The sequence below is a fragment of the Adiantum capillus-veneris genome, chromosome 26 (genome assembly GCF_014529385.1).
Source record: "Adiantum capillus-veneris isolate H3 chromosome 26, ASM1452938v2, whole genome shotgun sequence".
Lineage (NCBI taxonomy): Eukaryota > Viridiplantae > Streptophyta > Polypodiopsida > Polypodiales > Pteridaceae > Adiantum > Adiantum capillus-veneris.
In genome coordinates, this window is record NC_140956.1 from 37,165,384 (window position 1) to 37,183,344 (window position 17,961).

The 17,961-nt window shown below is 46.2% G+C and overlaps 1 protein-coding gene across 6 annotated transcripts in view; it reads right to left on the reverse strand.

Annotated features, from left to right (window-relative positions):
* The window catches only part of LOC147423275 (histone-lysine N-methyltransferase ASHR1-like), a 122,097-nt gene that overhangs the window by 88,769 nt on the left and 15,367 nt on the right, over positions 1-17,961 (reverse strand). For 5 of the 6 annotated variants that reach the window (XM_086501261.1, XM_086501257.1, XM_086501255.1 and 2 more), the window contains exon 2: positions 13,729-13,874. The exons of the other annotated variant lie outside the window; for it this stretch is intronic. In XM_086501261.1, coding sequence (XP_086357387.1) covers positions 13,729-13,874 — 146 coding nt within the window. The remainder of the gene's footprint in view (positions 1-13,728; positions 13,875-17,961) is intronic. 6 annotated transcript variants of the gene reach the window in all.

Sequence of the window (17,961 nt, forward strand, 5' to 3'; positions counted from 1 at the left end):
GGGGACTTCAACATGTTGGAGGACCCTTCTGACAGAATCGGAGGCAGCCATGCTACTGTGCATGGAGTCGAGTTAGCAGCTTGGGAGAGGTTTTGTATGGCGTTGAGGGTCTCGGATACATGGCAGCATTCTGGCTTTGTGAGGCCTCCAGAGAGTCTTGCCTTCTCTAGATCGGACCGCCGAGTGGGAGGAGTGAATCTATCGCGCATAGATCGCTTCTACACTAGTGACCACTTCAGTGACTTGGGGGGATCAGTGGGCATCCTGGCAGGGACATCCTTCTCGGACCATGCACCAGTGATCCTCACAGTGGCAGACAGGCAGAGGAGTGGGAGCACGATGCTTCGCATCCCAGAGCGGGTCTTGTTGGACTCAGCACTCAGAGAGAGGGTTGAGGCTCTATGGACAGAGGGCATGGACAGCCAGGCTCCACCTGCAGACAGAGTGGCCTCAGGCCTAGCTCAGCTCAGCCACTTCTTTCTCCAGGAGTCTTTGGCTCGACGGGCTGCAGCGAGGGAGGAGCAGCAGCGTCTCAGACGAGGCATTGCTTCACTACAGAGGATGCAGGAGCAGCATCCAGACAGTCCATGGTTGGAGGAGCAGCTTCAACAGGCTCGACAGGAGCTTGCTTGCACAGAGGAGAGGCGCCATGAGTTTGCCTTCCACCGGCATGCATCTCAGTGGACTCAGGTGGGTGACAGAGTGACAGGTGTTTTTTTTGAGACAGTGGGACCTCGGCACTCGCATGCCAAGGTCAATCAGTTGAGGAGACCCGATGGGTCAGTTGTTTGCGAGCCAGAGGATATGCGTGCAGTTGCTACTGACTTTTACCGTGAGCTACTGTCGGCTGAGCCAGAGTCAGAGAGGCAGGATGCATGCAGGGAGCAGGTTTGGGCACAGATGCCTTGTCTTGTGTCTGAGGAGATGCGGCAGAGGCTTGAGTTACCTCTTCAGCTTGAGGAGCTGCACACGGCTCTTAGGGCCCTCCCTCGTGGTAGCTGTCCAGGTGAGGATGGGCTGACTCCCAGCTTCTTCTTGGAGTACTGGGACCTGCTTGGCCCAGATCTTTGTAGTGCCTTTCAGTACATTCTGCACACAGGAGTGATGCCGGATAGCATGAGTGAGGGCCTGATTTACCTCATTCCTAAGGAGGGTGGCTCCTTGGATGAGATTCGACAGTGGCGTCCCATCACCATTCTCAACTCAGCCTACAAAATTCTTGCCAAGGCTCTGAGTTTGAGGATTCAGCCACTTCTGGAGAGCCTTATACATGGGACTCAGACAGGTTTTGTCAAGGAACGCAGTATCCTTGACAACATCTTCACTTTTTGGGAGGCTTCTGCCCTTGCACGGCTCCGTGGGGAGGACCTTGTGATTCTTCTTCTCGATTTTGAGAAGGCATACGACAGAGTTGACTGGGACTTTCTAGAGGGCACGCTACGTAGGATGGGCTTCTCAGAGGCTTGGATCAGAGGGGTGTCAGCTTTGTACAGACAGGCCCACAGTCAGGTGCTTTTGGCAGGTGGTAGAGGTGAGCGCTTCATGCTCACACGATCGGTCAGACAGGGTTGTCCTCTTGCCCCCTTTCTCTTTCTGTTCTATGCGGAGGCGATGAGCAGATTTTTGGTGTCACAGCAGGTTGGTTTGAGGGGCTTAGCACTCCCTATACGGGGAGATGAGCTTCTGGACGCTGAGTTTGCCGACGACTCAGCCTTGTACTTAGATGGCAGGAGGCCAATTTACACAGATGCGGGCAGGCTTTGGAGACCTTCTGCTGTGCATCGGGCGCACTGATCAACTGGAGAAAGACTGTGGCTTTCTTAGTTGGTAGTGCTCCTGTGCCAGATTGGATGCCAGGAGAGGGTTTCAGGTGGATTCCTCCAGGGACTGCAGTTCGGTACTTGGGTTGTCAGGTTGGTTTGGATTTGTCCCCCGAGCAGCAGATTGCTCCTCTTCTCCTGTCCATCAGGAGAAAGCTGTTACATTGGAGCTCAGCACGACTTTCGCTGGCTGGTAGAGTAGTAGTTGCCAACCAGGTGTTGTTGGCGACTATGTGGTACATCACTTCTTGCTGGATCTTCTCGAGTTCTTGTATCAGCCAGGTAGAGAGGCTGATCAAGAACTTCCTTTGGTCTGGTCGCGACACTCAGATTGCCCGAGCCAAGGTGGCTTGGTCGGTCATCACACTTCCTTGTTCTCAGGGAGGGCTTGGGATCATTGATCCAGCACAGCAGAGCAGAGCCCTTCTTGGGAAGTTCGTCGTCAGAGGACTTCTTCCAGGCGAGGAGCCCTGGAAGGAGTTCTTGTTGCAGAGGCTTGGTGCCAGGGTGCCTCAGGCAAGAGGCCCTTGGCAACCTTCGACCAGATGGATCTTTACAGAGTTGCGCCGAGTTGGTTTGAGCAGGAGACTGGAGGACCGATTCGCTGTGAGTTTGCTTCGGTCTTGGGAGCTACTGCGGCGTGGCCTAGAGCAGCGACAGCCGACGTGCACGGAGGAGCGCCTACGGCAGCCCCTCGTCTGGAACCCCATGGTTAGCACTCAGAGAGGCCACTTGGTTGGGAGTAGGCCTCATGTTTCTTGGGGTCCCATGGCAGCAGGTCCAGCGCGCTCTCTAGGTGACTGGCTAGAGTTCACAGGTTTGTCAGAGGAGGTGCAGGTTGTCCAGCTACAGGGCATGAGAGGGGTTCAGAGCATGTGTCAGGACATCTCAGAGTCAGTTCCAGCTGATTGGCTCACGCCTCTCGAGCCAGTAGCACCCCGGTGGATGGGAGCCTTCACACGACTGGAGGTTCTCATTTCAGTCAGGGCTTGCTCAGAGACTGTCCCAGCCCTGTTCTTCGAGCTTCAGGGTGGGGGACGATTACAGAGAGTTGCAGTAGAGGCCCCGCAAGTAGCAGAGTGTTGTTTCCAGAGGATCCGAGTTGTGGGCATCTGTGGGAGGACTTGCGTCATAGACCCTGACCCAGCAGCTCTTTAGACAGGACACTGGAGGCTATGGGCTTGGGAGTGCTGTCCACTGGCACGAGTACAGTGGGATCCTGGTGAGTGGCTATGGAGGGACCCATTCTCTTCTGCAGACTGCCCAGGAGTCCCTTTCTTTCAGTACACTGTTCGGCTTGGACGTCATATACTTGCAGCACAGAGAGAGGCCCGCCCCGCTGCAGCACGTCATTGGCAGGAGGAGGGTCTCACAGTTGAGTTCTTGGCAGCTTTTTGGCAGAGGCTGTGGGACTCCAGACAGCCGAGGCGCGTCACCTTGTTCCAGTGGTTGGTTGCACACAGAGCCACAGCAGTAGGGAGCTGGCTTGTACATTGTGGTCTCTCGACCGCATGTACAGCCTGTGACCAGTTGGTGGAGAGTCAGCGACACTGTCTTTGGGACTGTCCCTCGGCCCAGCAGGTGTGGCTACGAGTTCTTCGACTGATGCCTGCCCTCTCCACGGCTCGACAGTACACTTGGGGGGCGGCGGCTTGGTCCACCCTCACGGGCCCGGCACTTCAGTTTGAGCTATCTTCCACCAGCAGGATGATAGTGATACAGGGGGGTCGACCTACACTCCAGCCTGCTACAGACCTTACTCCACAGGAGTGGAGCAGTGAGAGAGCGGAGTGTTGGGAGCTCATCAGCGGCCTAGCTCTCTGGTTCATCTGGCGGGCCCGTTGTTTCCGCATCTTTGAGGCTCGCCTTGTACCACCAGCAGAGACTGTTCGTGACTTTTGGCTAGAGCTGATCCATACTCTCAGAGGACAGCTTGAGGGACTACAGGGCTGCTCCGACCGCATGCGGGAGCGCCGCGAGGCTTTCCTTCGTCTCTGGCGCCCTGGGCCGTTTTACTCCATGGTCCAGGGGGTGCTCAGATGGCACTACTGTCCACCTGTGTGGCTTTTCCCTCCTCCCATCTCTTGATTTAGCCCTATTGTATATATGCTGTTTTTTCATTGGGAGAGTCTCCCCATCATGTTTGTTGTAGCCCTCTCCTGCAGAGGTGGATGTAGCCCTATGGGCAGCTTTCATTAACTAATAGAAGGATCTTTTTCTCGGAAAAAAAAAACACAAAAACATGAACATACCCATTCCATGTAAAGTGAGTGGAAAAAATCTTGTCTTCTCTAAAGACTGTGTATGCGATGTAGATGAACATAGAGACGGAGTGACAAAACGTTCACCACACACACGGAAACAATGAGATCGAATCTCATAGAGACGGAGTGACAAAACGTTCACCACACACACGCAAACAATGAGATCGAATCTTTATCTTTTGATTTAAAGCAATCAACTGTGGCAATTCACAACGGAAATGCCCATGCTTGGTGCTCATACTTTCTTGTGCTCTTTCTACAACTATGTCGTGCCAAGGAAGAGACATGGAATGTGACTTCCTTGAATGCATACTTTTCACATTTTCATGAACAATCCGCATACATTCGTGCTCATCCATGAGTGAAACGTGCTCAACGTACAATATGTTATGTCTAGTAAAAGGGATCACATAAAGACGTTGACTAAAATACAGGAAACGATCACGAATGAAACACTCGTAAGATGCGTGCGTATGAATCATGCGAACACATAATACTTCCTGTGAGGGTTCGTTGGACCTAGGCTCGAGAGCCAAGATCGGTTCTTCTTGAGGGGGTTCTGTGGACCTAGGCTCGAGCCAAGAACGATTCTTCGTGATTGATCGAATCTGCAACTGAACTGAACCCTGATCATGCTGTCACGGACACATACGGTTGGATGTGTTACGTGACATCAAGAGACCCCGAGTGAGTCGTGCTAGAGAGACGAGACAGCGACAATATTCCATTAGAGGTGGACTATTGTTCAAAAATGAAAAAGTCTGCGTGCCGGAAACGATGAGGTTCGACAAAGGATTTTGTTCGAATGCCACGATGTTCCTAGCGCTGGGCACCAAGGCATCCACAGAAGTTTGGATTTGGTCAAGCGATATTTCTATTGGCCAAGGATACGCTCTTACATAGAGAGCTATGTGAAGAAATGCACTCAATGTCAGGTCAATAAGGCAGAGCGCCTTATGAAAGCTGGCCAGCTATATCTATTGGAAATCCCAGATGCCGAGTGGCAAAGTATTTTCATGGACTTCATCTTTGGTTTGCCAAATACTAGTTGCAATGACGCCATTTGGATTGTGGTCGATAGACTTACCAAAATGGCGAGATTCATACCAACGAGTCGACTGTAAAAAGCCATGAGTTGGCGGTTTTATTTGTCTATCAGCTTTACAAGCTGTACGGTTTGCCAGAGGATATCGTCAATGATTGAGATACTAAGTTCACTGGCCGATTTTGGCGAGATGTGTTTGCTCATCTTTAGACGAAGTTGAGTATGTCGTCTTCTGACCATCCAGAGTCCGACGGACAAACTGAGAGGATGAATCAGATGTTAAGAGGACATGTTGAGGGCTCATATCTCTCACAGGCAATCTGATTGGGGAAGGTATCTTCCACAATCAGAGTTCGCCTACAATAGTAGCAAGAATTCTGCTATTGGATTTAGCCCGTTCATGCTGATGTATGGATTTGAGCCTAAATCCCCGATTGCTATTGGCTTAGAGAAAGTCAAGGAATGCCAAGCTCGTGATTTTTTGTATGACATGCAAGAAATGCTCGAATTGGCTAAGGATAGTATAAGAACGGCTCGTGATCGAGTCACTACTTATGCTAATCAAAAAAGATCTTCCAAGACTCTAAATGTGGGACAATGGGTCTATCTAAGGATACCCAAGGATTCCAAGACCATGCGAACAGGAAAGCATTATAAGCTTTCAGCTAGATATTGTGGTCCATTCTTGATCACAAAGATTATTAGCCAAGTTGCCTATAAATTGGCTCTTTTTTCGGATGTTAGTGTACATTCAGTCTTTCGTGTCAGCCGCCTTAGAGAAAAACTAGGCGAGGCCAACGTTGTTGTGCCTATCGAGGAAAATGTATGGCAAGATATGCAAACTCAGTATATTCCTCGAGAACCAGAGGCAGTTTTAGATCATCATACCCGTCATTTGCGCCAAAATGCTTATGACGAGTACTTAATTAAACGGAAGGGTTGAAAGGTTTGCTACTTGGGAATCGGTTAGACTTCGAAAGCTCAGTATCCCAACTTCATTGATGAGGACATCAATGGTTCTTAAGGGGGGAAGTATGTTATGTCCTGCTTACAGGAGAGGAGATCCGGGAGGAGATCTAGCCTAGGCACCGTCGGGATGGGCGTCCAGTGTCCCGGCGACGTGTGAACTCGGTCAGTGTGGCCGCCCAATATTAAAAGGGAGGCCAAGGCCTCGTTTGCAATTATCAACCCCCCACTGGCAGAGTGCCAGTGGTTAGTCCACGAGGCTAGGAGTAAGTGAGGTCACCTTGAGGAGATGAGGCCGGGTGGTATGGGACGCTCGATCTTACAGCTGCACGCCTATGTCCTCGGACGCCGGCCCCAACACAAAGGAGCTGCTGGATGATGGCTATGGTTAGGTGGTTCGTCCGACGCGTGTCTGTAGGCGGTATGTGTAGCCGAGAGATCCACTCCCTACATTCGTTTCAAGAGCCCTTCTTGGGAAGTTTGTTATCAAAGGATCGCTTCCAAGGGAGGAGCCCTGGAAGGAGTTTTTGCTCTAGCGGCTTAGAGCTAGAGTGCCTCAGGCTGGAGGCCCTTGGAGACCTTCGATCACATGGATTTTCACAGAGATGTGCAGAGTTGGCATGAGCAGGAGACTGAAGGACCGTTTTGTTGTGAGTCTGAACCGCTCCTGGGAGCAGTTGCGGAGAGGCTTGGAGCAGCACCAGCCTACTTGCACGGAGGAGCGTCTGAGACAGCCCCTTGTTTGGAACCCCATGGTTAGCACTCAGCTAGGCCACTTGGTTGGTAGTAGGCCTCATGTTTCTTGGGGTCCCATGGCAGAGGGTCTAGCCCGCACTTTAGGTGACCGGTTACAGTTCTCAGATTTGTCAGAGGAGCTTCAGAGCATCCAACTACAGGGCATGAGAGGGTGCAGAGCATGTGTCAGGACATCACAGAGGCAGTACCAGTTGAGTGGCTCACACCTCCTGAGGCAGCTTCACCCTGATGGATGGGGGTCTTCACGCGACTCGAGGTCCTCATCTCAGTTCGGGCTTGCTCAAAGAATGTACCCTCCTTGTTTTTAGAGCTACAGGGCGAGGGTCGTTTACACCAAGTTACAATAGAGGCCCCACATGTTGCAGACTGTTGTTTTGAGAGTATCGGAGTTGTGGGCATCTGTGGGAGGACTTGTGTCAAAGATCCTGACCTAGTAGCTCTTGAGACTGGCCACAAGAGGTTGTGGGCTTGGGAGAGCTGTCCACTGGCACGAGTGCAGTGGGATTCTGGAGAGTGGTTTTGGAGGGACTCTTTCTCCTCAGCCGACTATCCAAGTATGCCTTTCTTTCAGTACACTGTTCAACTGGAACGTCACATACTGGCAGCACGGAGAGAGACTCGTCCTAGTGCAGCACCTCATTGGCAGGAGGAGGGTCTCACAGCTGAGTTCTTGTCGGCTTTTTGGGCGAGGTTGTGGGACGCCAAGCAGCCACGGCGAGTCACGTTTTCAATGGTTGGTTGCACATAGAGCTACAGCAGTGGGGTGTTGGCTTGTACACAGTGGTCTCTCGGCAGCATGTGCAGCTTGTGACCATCCCTTGGAGAGTCAGCGTCACTGTCTTTCGGATTGCCCTATGGCACAACAAGTTTGGCTTCGGGTCCTTCGGCTGATGCCAGTTCTTTTCACTGCACAATAGTACACGTGGGGGGCAGCTGCTTGGTCCACTCACAGGCCCTACACTACAGTTTGAGCTATCCTCCACCAGCAGGATGATAGTGATACAGGGGGGTCCACCTACACTCCAGCCTGTTATAGAGCTTACCCCACAAGAGTGGTGCAGTGAGAGAGAGGTGTGTTGGGAGCTCGTCTGTGACCTGACACTCTGGTTCATCGGGCTTGCCCACTACTTCCGCATCTTCGAGGCTCGCCTTGTGCCACCAGCGGAGACTGTTCGAGATTTTTGGTTGGAGCTGATCCATACTCTCAGGGGACAGTTCGAGAGACTTCAAGGCAGCTCCGACCGCATGCGAGAGTGCAAAGAGAAGTTCCTTTGACTCTGGCGCCCTGGACCTTTCTTCACCATGGTCGAGGTAAGCTCAGCTGGCACTACCGTCCACCTGTGTGGATTTTTCCTCCTCCCATCTCCTGATCTAGGCTTATTGTACATATGCCGTTTTTTCATTGGAAGAGTCTCCCCTTATGAGTGTTGCCCTCTCTAGCAAAGGTGGTTGTAGCCCTATGTGCAGTTTCATTAACTAATAGAAGGATCTTTTTCTCGGAAAAAAAAAAGCGTCTTTCAACGATTGAAGGAAGAAGCTAGTAGGAATATTGTTCTTCATCTTCCCAATTTGAACAAAAATTTTGTGGGACACTGTGATGCTTGAGATGTAAGTATTGGTGTTGTCTTCATGCACAATAGAAGACCAATTTCTTATGAGAGTCAAAGGTTGCGAGACGGAGAGAAGTACTCCATCTATCATAAGAAATCTCTTGCTTTGGTTCATGCACTTACCATATGGAGGCACTATCTCTTGGGCACTGATTTGTGATCAAAACCGCTCACCAAAGCTTGAAGTATTTCCTCATACAAAAGAACCTGTAACCTACGCAAATACGGTGGGGAAATTTCTTGTCCATGTTTCATTTCACTCTTGAAAACATTAAGGGCAAAGAAAATATGGTTGATGCTTTGTCAAGAAGACCTCAAGTTGGATCCATTACTAATGGATATGACATTAACTTTATAGTCATGCATGATTTATAAAGCACAGATGAAGACTTTGCTCAAGTATGGTATTGTTTGTAACAAGGAAACATTAACATGCCTTAATAAGAGACAGTTTCATGTAAGGCAACAAGTAATGGAGGAATGTCATACGCCTCCATTTGCAAGACACGACACAAATGGTTGAGAGATATTTATATTGGCCAATCTTGCGGAAGGACATTGACGCATTTGTTCGACAATGCATCACATCTCAGAAGGTAAAGTTTGATCGAGGAAAATCACACGGCTTAATACAACCATTGCCTATTCCACACATGCTAACAAAACCATTGCCTATTCCACCGGCCAGTGGGAAAGCATTGCAATGGATTTTATTACAACTTGCCAAAGACACAAAAGGGAAACGATGCTATATGGGCCATTGTGAATAGGTTTAGCAAGATGGCACAATTCGTTCTAGTGAAGAAGACATCGGGAGCATACAAATGGAAACCATTTATCTCTCTCAATATTCAAGCACCATGGACTTCCAAAGTGCATAGTGGGTGACATGGATCTTAGAACGACGAGCCTATTTTGGAGATCCCTCCTTGAAAATGCGACACTAAACTAAATTTCTCTTCCTCTTATCATCCTCAAACTGATGGACAACGTGAAAATATCAATCTTCAAATCTTGGATTTGTTGAAGAGCTTTTGTGCTGAGCAAAATACCACTTGGGATAAGTATCTACCTCTTATAGAGTTTGCATACAACAATACTATACATTCATTTACCAGAAACGCACCTTTTGAAGTGATCTACGGGCAACCACATCTATTGCCTATTATGCAAACCAAGGAAGAAATCTTTGCAGTAGATAGATTTGTATGGACCAGAAGCTCACTTGACCGCATCAAGCCATAGCGAAGTCTCAAGCTAAGCAAAAGTAAGCCACTGACAAGCGAAGAAGGGAAGCAGACTTTGAGAAGAAACGCCAAAAGAAGGGAGAGAGCCAATTCATCAAGCTCTCAAACAAGTATTATGGACCCTTCAAGATTAAATAAATGATCAATGATGTAGCAACTCGACTTGAATTGCCTCCTCATGGACAATTCACAATGCTTTTCATGTGAGTTTATTGAAGCCTTACATGGAGAAGAGGCATCTTCTCCTATCCACCTCAACTTCGCGACAAATCTATTAAACGTCCTACAACCAGAACAAATTATCTATCACAAAGAGAGGAAAGGAACCAAAGGGAAGATCATTAGAAAATTATTGTTGAAGTTTAAGAATGTTCAGCCCTTGATGCCAAATGGATGGATGCAAATGATTTGAAAGAGTATCTAGATTCTAGACGTACTAAACCCATGAAATCCATGTATCAAAGGCATTTATGAAAGATTACACATGAAATCCATGTCTCAAAGCCATTTATGAAAGATTATACATGAAAATCCATGTATCAAAGCCATTTATGAAAGATTATCTAGAAACCTTTCAGTTGAGGACAACTGGAATCTAGGGGGGAGGTATGTCATCAACCTTTGTATAAGAAATCCATGTATCAAAGCCATTTATGAAATATTATACATGTTGTCTTTCCGGTTGATAGATTACATAATTGGAGAAGTGTTCTTGTGTCTATGGAACCATGATTAATTAGACATATTTCTATCCCTAAGTGGGGAGTATGAATGACCATTGGCATGCTTGTAAAGCATGAAGGACTACAACATCCTCTTACCTTGTTGGAAGAGACATATAGTTGGATACAAGTGTATGAAATGGATGGAATTTACTCTAGGCACACACAGTAAGAAATGCATGGAGTGTTGTTTTAGAAATGCTTGAGCATTTGGTATTTGTGCGTAAAGGCATCCAATGAATGCACAAATGTTATTTGTTGATCAAGCAACTTGTCTTATGTAGAAAGATGTTATATTAAAATGCTATTTTGAGCACTAACTTGTCATTTGTCGTGACTTTCCTAGTGCACCTTAATTTCCACTCAAAAATTGCAGAAACAGACACCAAATTTGGAATCAGAACCGTCAAAAACCCCCGAGGGTTTAGTAAAAAGAAAAAAAATCCAAGTTGAATGATGATGTGATGATAGGTCTACTCACCCTTGACAACTCAGTAAGTTTTACTTCTAGTTAAACTTAAGATTCTTAGTTAAACTCAAGTTACAACACCCTGTTACTAATAAAAAGGCTCTCCCCTCTCATTCTAGTCTCTTTGGCAAAAAAGAGAGAGTGCACCTACACACTCTCTCATGCTCCCGTGAAGGATTCAAGGGAATGGAAGCTCTACGCATGCACAAACAATGACGAAGTGTTGTTGAATTGGTCGCAAGAAGGCGAGTGAAGACTAATGGCTGAATTTCCAGCATCAAAGGACTCCACTCTCACATGTTCGAGGTGCCAGAGAAGACAACCGATTGTGTGCCCATTGAAAGGCCTTTGAGATAGCAAGCAGACAGATGAGTTACTCCCAACGGTTGTACATGTGTGTGGATGAGACCATGTGCAAGCGAAGGGAAACCAAGTACTTGTTTGCTCTTTTTTGTTGGTGATTTCATGGTAGATTTTCAACCTATACACTTGTAATTCAGAAGGAATAAACTTACTCTTGCGAAGAGGGCCGGCGTTCCAAGCCAACGCTGTGTCACTCTCAATCTTCTCTCCTTACCTCTCTAATCTGTCTTTCTCTCAACCTCTCAAGTTATTCATATCTCTACGTATTATGCAATATCTTTACACATATATCTCTCTGTCTCTTCAAGCTGTTGCTAGAAATTGGTATTTTATCTTTTGTGTAAAGTACTTATTGGAGTATTAAGCCTAAAGTCTATCAAAGGTGAGTTTCAAGCAGAAGCGGTTCAATGCGGGAAAGAAACCGGGCATTGAAGCCTTGACCAATTCTTCCAACAACAAGAAACACACGGGTAGAAAGAAAAGCAACAATAACAACAACAAAAGTTGAGAGACATTGCAATAATCTGGTGGATGATGTCACCTTCTTTACTTGGGTATACTTCCTCAACCACAAGGACGAGGCTTTTGAGATCATCAAGAATTGGCACACTTGTGAAGAAGGAATCTAGCAAGGATTTGAAGACTATTCGTGCGTACAAGGGTGGAGACTTTACCTCCAATGCTTTGTACAGTTTTGTGTAGACAATGGCATCAAGCAAGAGCTTGCATATACTAGATCGCCTTCAGAGAATGTAGTGGAGCAAAAGAATAGGACTATGGTGGAGATGGTGCCAACTATGCTCCAGCATCGAGATCTGCCGAGGACCTTGTGAGCTGAAGCAGTTGCAACTGCGGTTTACACCTCAACTAGTCTCCTACAACTTCGCTTCCTCGATAGAGTGTGTTTGAGGCTTAATTCGATAGAAAGCCTAAATTCAGATTTTTGGGAGCGATGCCTACATCCATGTTCCTAAAAATAAATGGGAAAAGTTTGATTCCCAGTCCAACCGAATGATTTTTGTCGGCCACAATACTCTTTCCAAGGGCTATTGAATTTATGATCTCTTTCCAAGGGCTATTGACTTTATGATCTAGAGAAGAAAGAGATTGTGGTGAGCCGAGATGATGTCCTCAACAAGCATGTTCCTTCAAAGGGGGCCTGGCTCCCAAGTCTTCCACATTATCCCCAGATTGCCTCCTTGGTGTTCTGATAATGATTCCTCTCCTATAGAAGATGAACCCTCTTCTCCGGTTCCTATCCCTCGAGCTCCGAAAAGTGATGCACGGTGTTGTGATGATGCAATGAATGGGTTCACATCACAGTGTAAATGATCAAGAGGACGTACTAGCAGCTCTTAAGGATGGGGGCAAACCAATTAAGTTAACAAAGTGGCCTTTGGATACATTGCGAGATGCTACGGATATTATGAGGGGGTTTCAACCGTTGCAACAAGTTGGGACAGATGGAGCTTTATTACAGGTGAACTATACCTTGATGTCCTCAATGACAAAGAACAGAGAACCTCTTATAGTTGAGGAGGCCCTTTCACAACCAAAGTGGAAGGAGTCCCTTGCAGGAAGTACTTGATCCTCCCATGCTTTCTTCAAGGCCTCCAATCCCTCTTTCAATGTGATGGACATCTCACTGCGGTTATTCTAATGACTCGCCAATAGCGACACCTCAGCCAGTTTCTCCTTAATACGCACCAAAGAGCAGTGACACTTTGAATGGGGAACACCACGGATGAGAGCAAAATGACACAGCTCACGGACTTCTTTCTAAGTCTGACCAGAAATGCTGCAAACTGACTACACAAGAAGAATCTGTTTCGGTTACAAAAAATTGAGAGCCTGCGAAGAGAGGAGGACACCAAGACCTTTGGTATCCTCTGCCGATCTATAAAGGTGCTCCGTGATCAAATTTGAATTCAACTTGGAATAGCATCGCTATTAGAGCATGAGATGGTAAGAAAGCCGCTTTCCTAGACTGTTCAAGTAGAGAAGGTTTTTGGTTTGTGAAGAAAAAAGAACACTAGAAGTAACAGTCAGGGAGTATCCCTGTTGATAATATCATAAGGTGAGTAGGATGTCCTCAGTGCACACGTTGATGCTGCCAGAAGGTCATCTAACACCTTTCTCATTCTTGAAAAGGTTAACAAGATCAGCAGTATCTGACAAATTTTGGAGAAATAAAAGTTAAATTCAGTTGACAATCATATCTACACCGATTCTGTGCACAAAGCTCTTTGATAGTAAACCACATTTCAGTTAAAGAAAACGCCCTGTGGTACATATCGTATTCAAATAAGAACAAAGTCCAAAGACATCTCAGACAGTGGTGCTATAGTATATTTTAAAGAGATTTCTTGTCCTGAAAACAAGTAATAGAATGTTAAGATTGATTGTCCTGAAAACACATAATAGAACGTTGAGATAAATTTTACATAATCTCATTTAACAACCAACCTGGCAAGAGGTGCTGCAGTACCAAACAGACTTGCAAGAAGCACAACGCAGGAGACTACAATCTTCCCTATAGCAACCATCACACCTTCTATCAACATACGAATTCAATACAGCTACATATGGACTTTGATCCAGCACTACCTCCCCTGTGTATTTTTGCAAGAATCCAGTCTTAGCTCTCCCCATTTTTGGCAAACATAACAACAAAAGCAAAGGACGGCATGCTTTTAAAAAACAGATATACAAAAAGCATGGCAGCCATAATGCCATAAAAGCAAACAGACACCACATTCCTGATGCCTGATGAAAGACTTAAAAACAAGTTTCTTCGTCTTGCAGAAGATTTACATGTTCTGCTATTTTTTCAGCCAACTCAAGCATCCTACAAATATTCAGATGCTGGACACTATACATCAGCAGGTGGACATCCAAGAGACAGGCACATCAAATCTATAAACACAACAAGGCATCTACACATAGCATGCAGAGAGTTAAATAACAGAATCTTTATACTATAGGACTCCCATAAGATCTCTACACTACCATCAAGCCTTCAACCAAAAAGAAATGAAAAAGTTTTACTATCAACCTCTGAGAAAATAGAACTACCAAGCCTTTAGAATAAACCAAAAAATATCCTCACTGTAAACCTGTCAATGTTCTTTAGTACATTTTAAGAGCGTTTTTCTAAAGTCTTTGTAAGATGGACTTCCTACGGTAGACCTGTGATTCACAGCTTGGAACTAGTACTAAGAGATAGGCCAATTTGTAACATGTTTAGAGGTCTATGGAATAATTTCCAAATGCACCACCTCCACTTAGACTGGAATAGCTGAAAGGCTTGGAGCTTTAAAATAACTCGTTTTAGACTTAGCCAATTGAATACACTAAACATCAAATGTATTTGAGTGGCACCAATACATCGACTATTGCCAGAGGTTTTGGGATACCTATCAGCCAATGTGTAACAGACTTGGACACCCCAAGTCGGGAATCTGATACGACACGAGAAAGTACTTCAAACCATTTAACACATTTAATCACAATTCAGAGAGAGATGATATGTCACGTGACACATCCAACCCTATGTGTCCGTGGACAAGCTACAGGAGGACAAGGGTTCAGTTCAGTCAAGTCAGTCTAGATTTAGAAGTGATCTGGCACTTTTGTGAGTCTATTCGTAGACCGTGCATGCCCAATCACTTAGTGTAGATGCATATCCTGTGGTTGCACACAGCATGATCATAAGCATTACCATCAGAATCAGTCAGGGAAATTTTCCAGTGCATTTAGCCTATTTTACCTATTTTTGACATTTTTCACTTATTAATTTAAGTGACTTTCCAACAAAAGTAGGTAGGACAATTTTGCTAAGAAAATATATAAGCAAACCAAAGTTAGCACTAAATGGCAGAAGAGGCAACAGGAGCCAAGCTCAGCAGGCAAGTTCTCAACAGGACCTTGGCGGTTTCCCCCTCCAAGCAAGACCCCCATGCTAGCGTTTTCTTCATCAGACATCTCTAGCATTTTGATCCCAGCCTGGCGTTTTTGCATCAGCCTTGTCATCGCCAGCAAGTTCTAGTGTCTAGCGTTTTTGCATCAACCAGGATCACCAGCAGAAGACCTTCACTAGCGTTTTGCATTACAGACCAACCCGGCGACAGCAAGACACAGCAGAAGCCTAGCGTTTTTGCAGAAGCACAGAATTCAGCCCTAGCGTTTTTTATTTGCAGATAAGCCCCGGCGTTTTGCAGATTCATCGCGACGGAACACTGAGAAACCTCAGCGTTTTCAGTTTTCAGCCCTTAGACACAGCAGATCAAGTCCCAAACCTCGCAGATCTCACCCTCCTGCAGCAATTCCTCGCCGCACGGTCAGTTTCCGCAAGGTTTACAGTTTCAGCCCGGAAAACGCAGATTTCAGCATCTGCGTTTTCAGCAAGTCGTCGTCGCATCGTCGTCATTGACATAGAGTCAAAATTCAGCAGATAGAAGATTTGCAGATTTCAGCCCTTAGCGTTTTCAGATTTCAGCCCATCTCGTCGTCGTCGACATCGTCACCGACATAGAGTCAGAATTCAGCAGATAGAAGATTTTGCAGATTTCAGCCCTTAGCGTTTTCAGATTTCAGCCCATCTCGTCGTCGTCGACATCGTCGGCAAGTTCAAGCATTGTAGAGATTTGTGCAATCATAAGTAGACCGCTCTCGCCATAGAGAGTGGGGCCTTTAGAGGAGGGTTTTACGTCTCTGGTGTCGTATTCTCTTCTCTATCTCTCAATCTCATACACTTCCACGCACAGTGTCCATTCACTTTGTTAGTGATCATTGCACTCTCTCATTAAGAACGGAAGGCTCTCCCTTCCATAAGAACAAAAGGAACCTTGAGCACAGTTCGGAGCACTCATCTTGAGCAAAGTTTAAACATTCATTCCGCTGCACCTAACATGATACGGCCCAGCGTAGTTCCGTGCCTATAGGTATTCGTCCCAAAGTCTGGCACCCCTTTCGGTATTTATTCTTATATTAATTATGAGCAAAGTACAATGTCCGAGGGTCCTCTCTCTGCTCACTGCTCCCAAGCCAATCTGAGGGAGAGAGGCCCTGGCAATTCCTTACAGAGGCTCTCAGGCCTAAAAGCATTTCAATGAAAAGCTTCAAGTCGCCAGCATGAATCGTGCTGCAATTTGCGGGCGTCCGTACAGTCTACCATGTCAGTGTGAATCTCGAAAGACCGTATTGCCTGCCGCATTGGAAGAGAGGATTCTCTGCGACGCGAACTCCTCCAAGAACTTGCTTTTTTGAGAACCAAGTTGTGTTTCGAAGTATGGAAACTTCTAAGGTAACGTTTTTCATGTTATGATCTCTGAGCATTTTTTTGCAGGTGTATTTCCTCTTTGCGAGAGAGTAGGAGCAAAGGAAGGCATGAGCCTCTGCTGGAGAAAAGGGCTCTTGTTACAGACTTGGTCACCCCAAATCGGAAATCTGGCACGACACACAAGAGAAACGCTTCACAACTTTATCACAACTTAATAGAGAGTCGACACGGCTCGTCGTATTTCCGTGCCCAAAGATATTGGCCCCAAAGTCTGGCGGCCCATTCGGTATTTATTTTTATATTAATGCTTAAGCAAAGTTACAAATCCGAGGGTCCTCTCTGCTTAGTGCTCTCTTGCAAAATGTGAGAGAAAGTGTACCCCTGAGTACATAGTGAGGCCCATGGCCTTCAAACTCAAAGCAAGTAAATGAAAAGCTTCTGACTCCAAAGCTTCTGGCCCAAAAGTTGCCAGCGGAAAACGCGGAAATCCGTATGCTGCACGTCAGCAACTGTGAGCGCATTTCGAGAAATTCCGTACGGCTGTCCACGTCACCATGTCAGCGCGATATGCGGGTCCTGTTGTCTGTACTATCCGCCACGTCATCATTTTGTGACATAATCTCCTCTTGAAAGAATTGTAATCGCCCCTGATTACACCTGCAAAGTCAGTCATAAGCCATAAACCAGTTTAGTAGACACTGACTCTCACTACTCACGCACTAGACGACACAAATCCAGCACTTGCACAAAGATGACAATCACTGAACATTCACATCGCATTCAAGTCATATCACATAAAATCCATCCACATCTAGGACCATGATTCCTGGCAATGTATTTAGCAATCGCATCTAGATCCACACAGGACCTCACTGATGTCAGATTAACTAATTCTTATTGTGATCATGTCCCTCAAGACCGAAATGCTGCAATCATTTCATCTTTCAATCCTGCAATCAAACACAACCACATGAGTGAGCACAAAAATCAGATTCATTTTCAGGGATTCCGGTTCACAAATCACACACTTAGTTCATATTGAACACGGTGTTTCAATCATTCAATCTAGTCATCTTATCAGTCCAGAAATCTTGATGCACATAGATCCCTGTGTGACCATCTCATCCCTCGGGAACTCTTGATGCGCTCACCACAGTATCCAGTCATCTCATTCACTCCATTCATCATCAGTCATCATCATCATTCAAAATTCATGATTCTTGTCTTGAATCATGATCGGTTTCATCCTTGAGCGATCATTGCTCTCAATTGCATTCATATACAAATTCGTCATGATCTCATTCTCGATTTCACATGATATCCGTACACAAATAACAAGATCTTCCAAACACATTAATATCATAAATCAGAGTCATCTTCAGGAATTCCCATTTCAAAGTTATTCATTCATAAAGTCA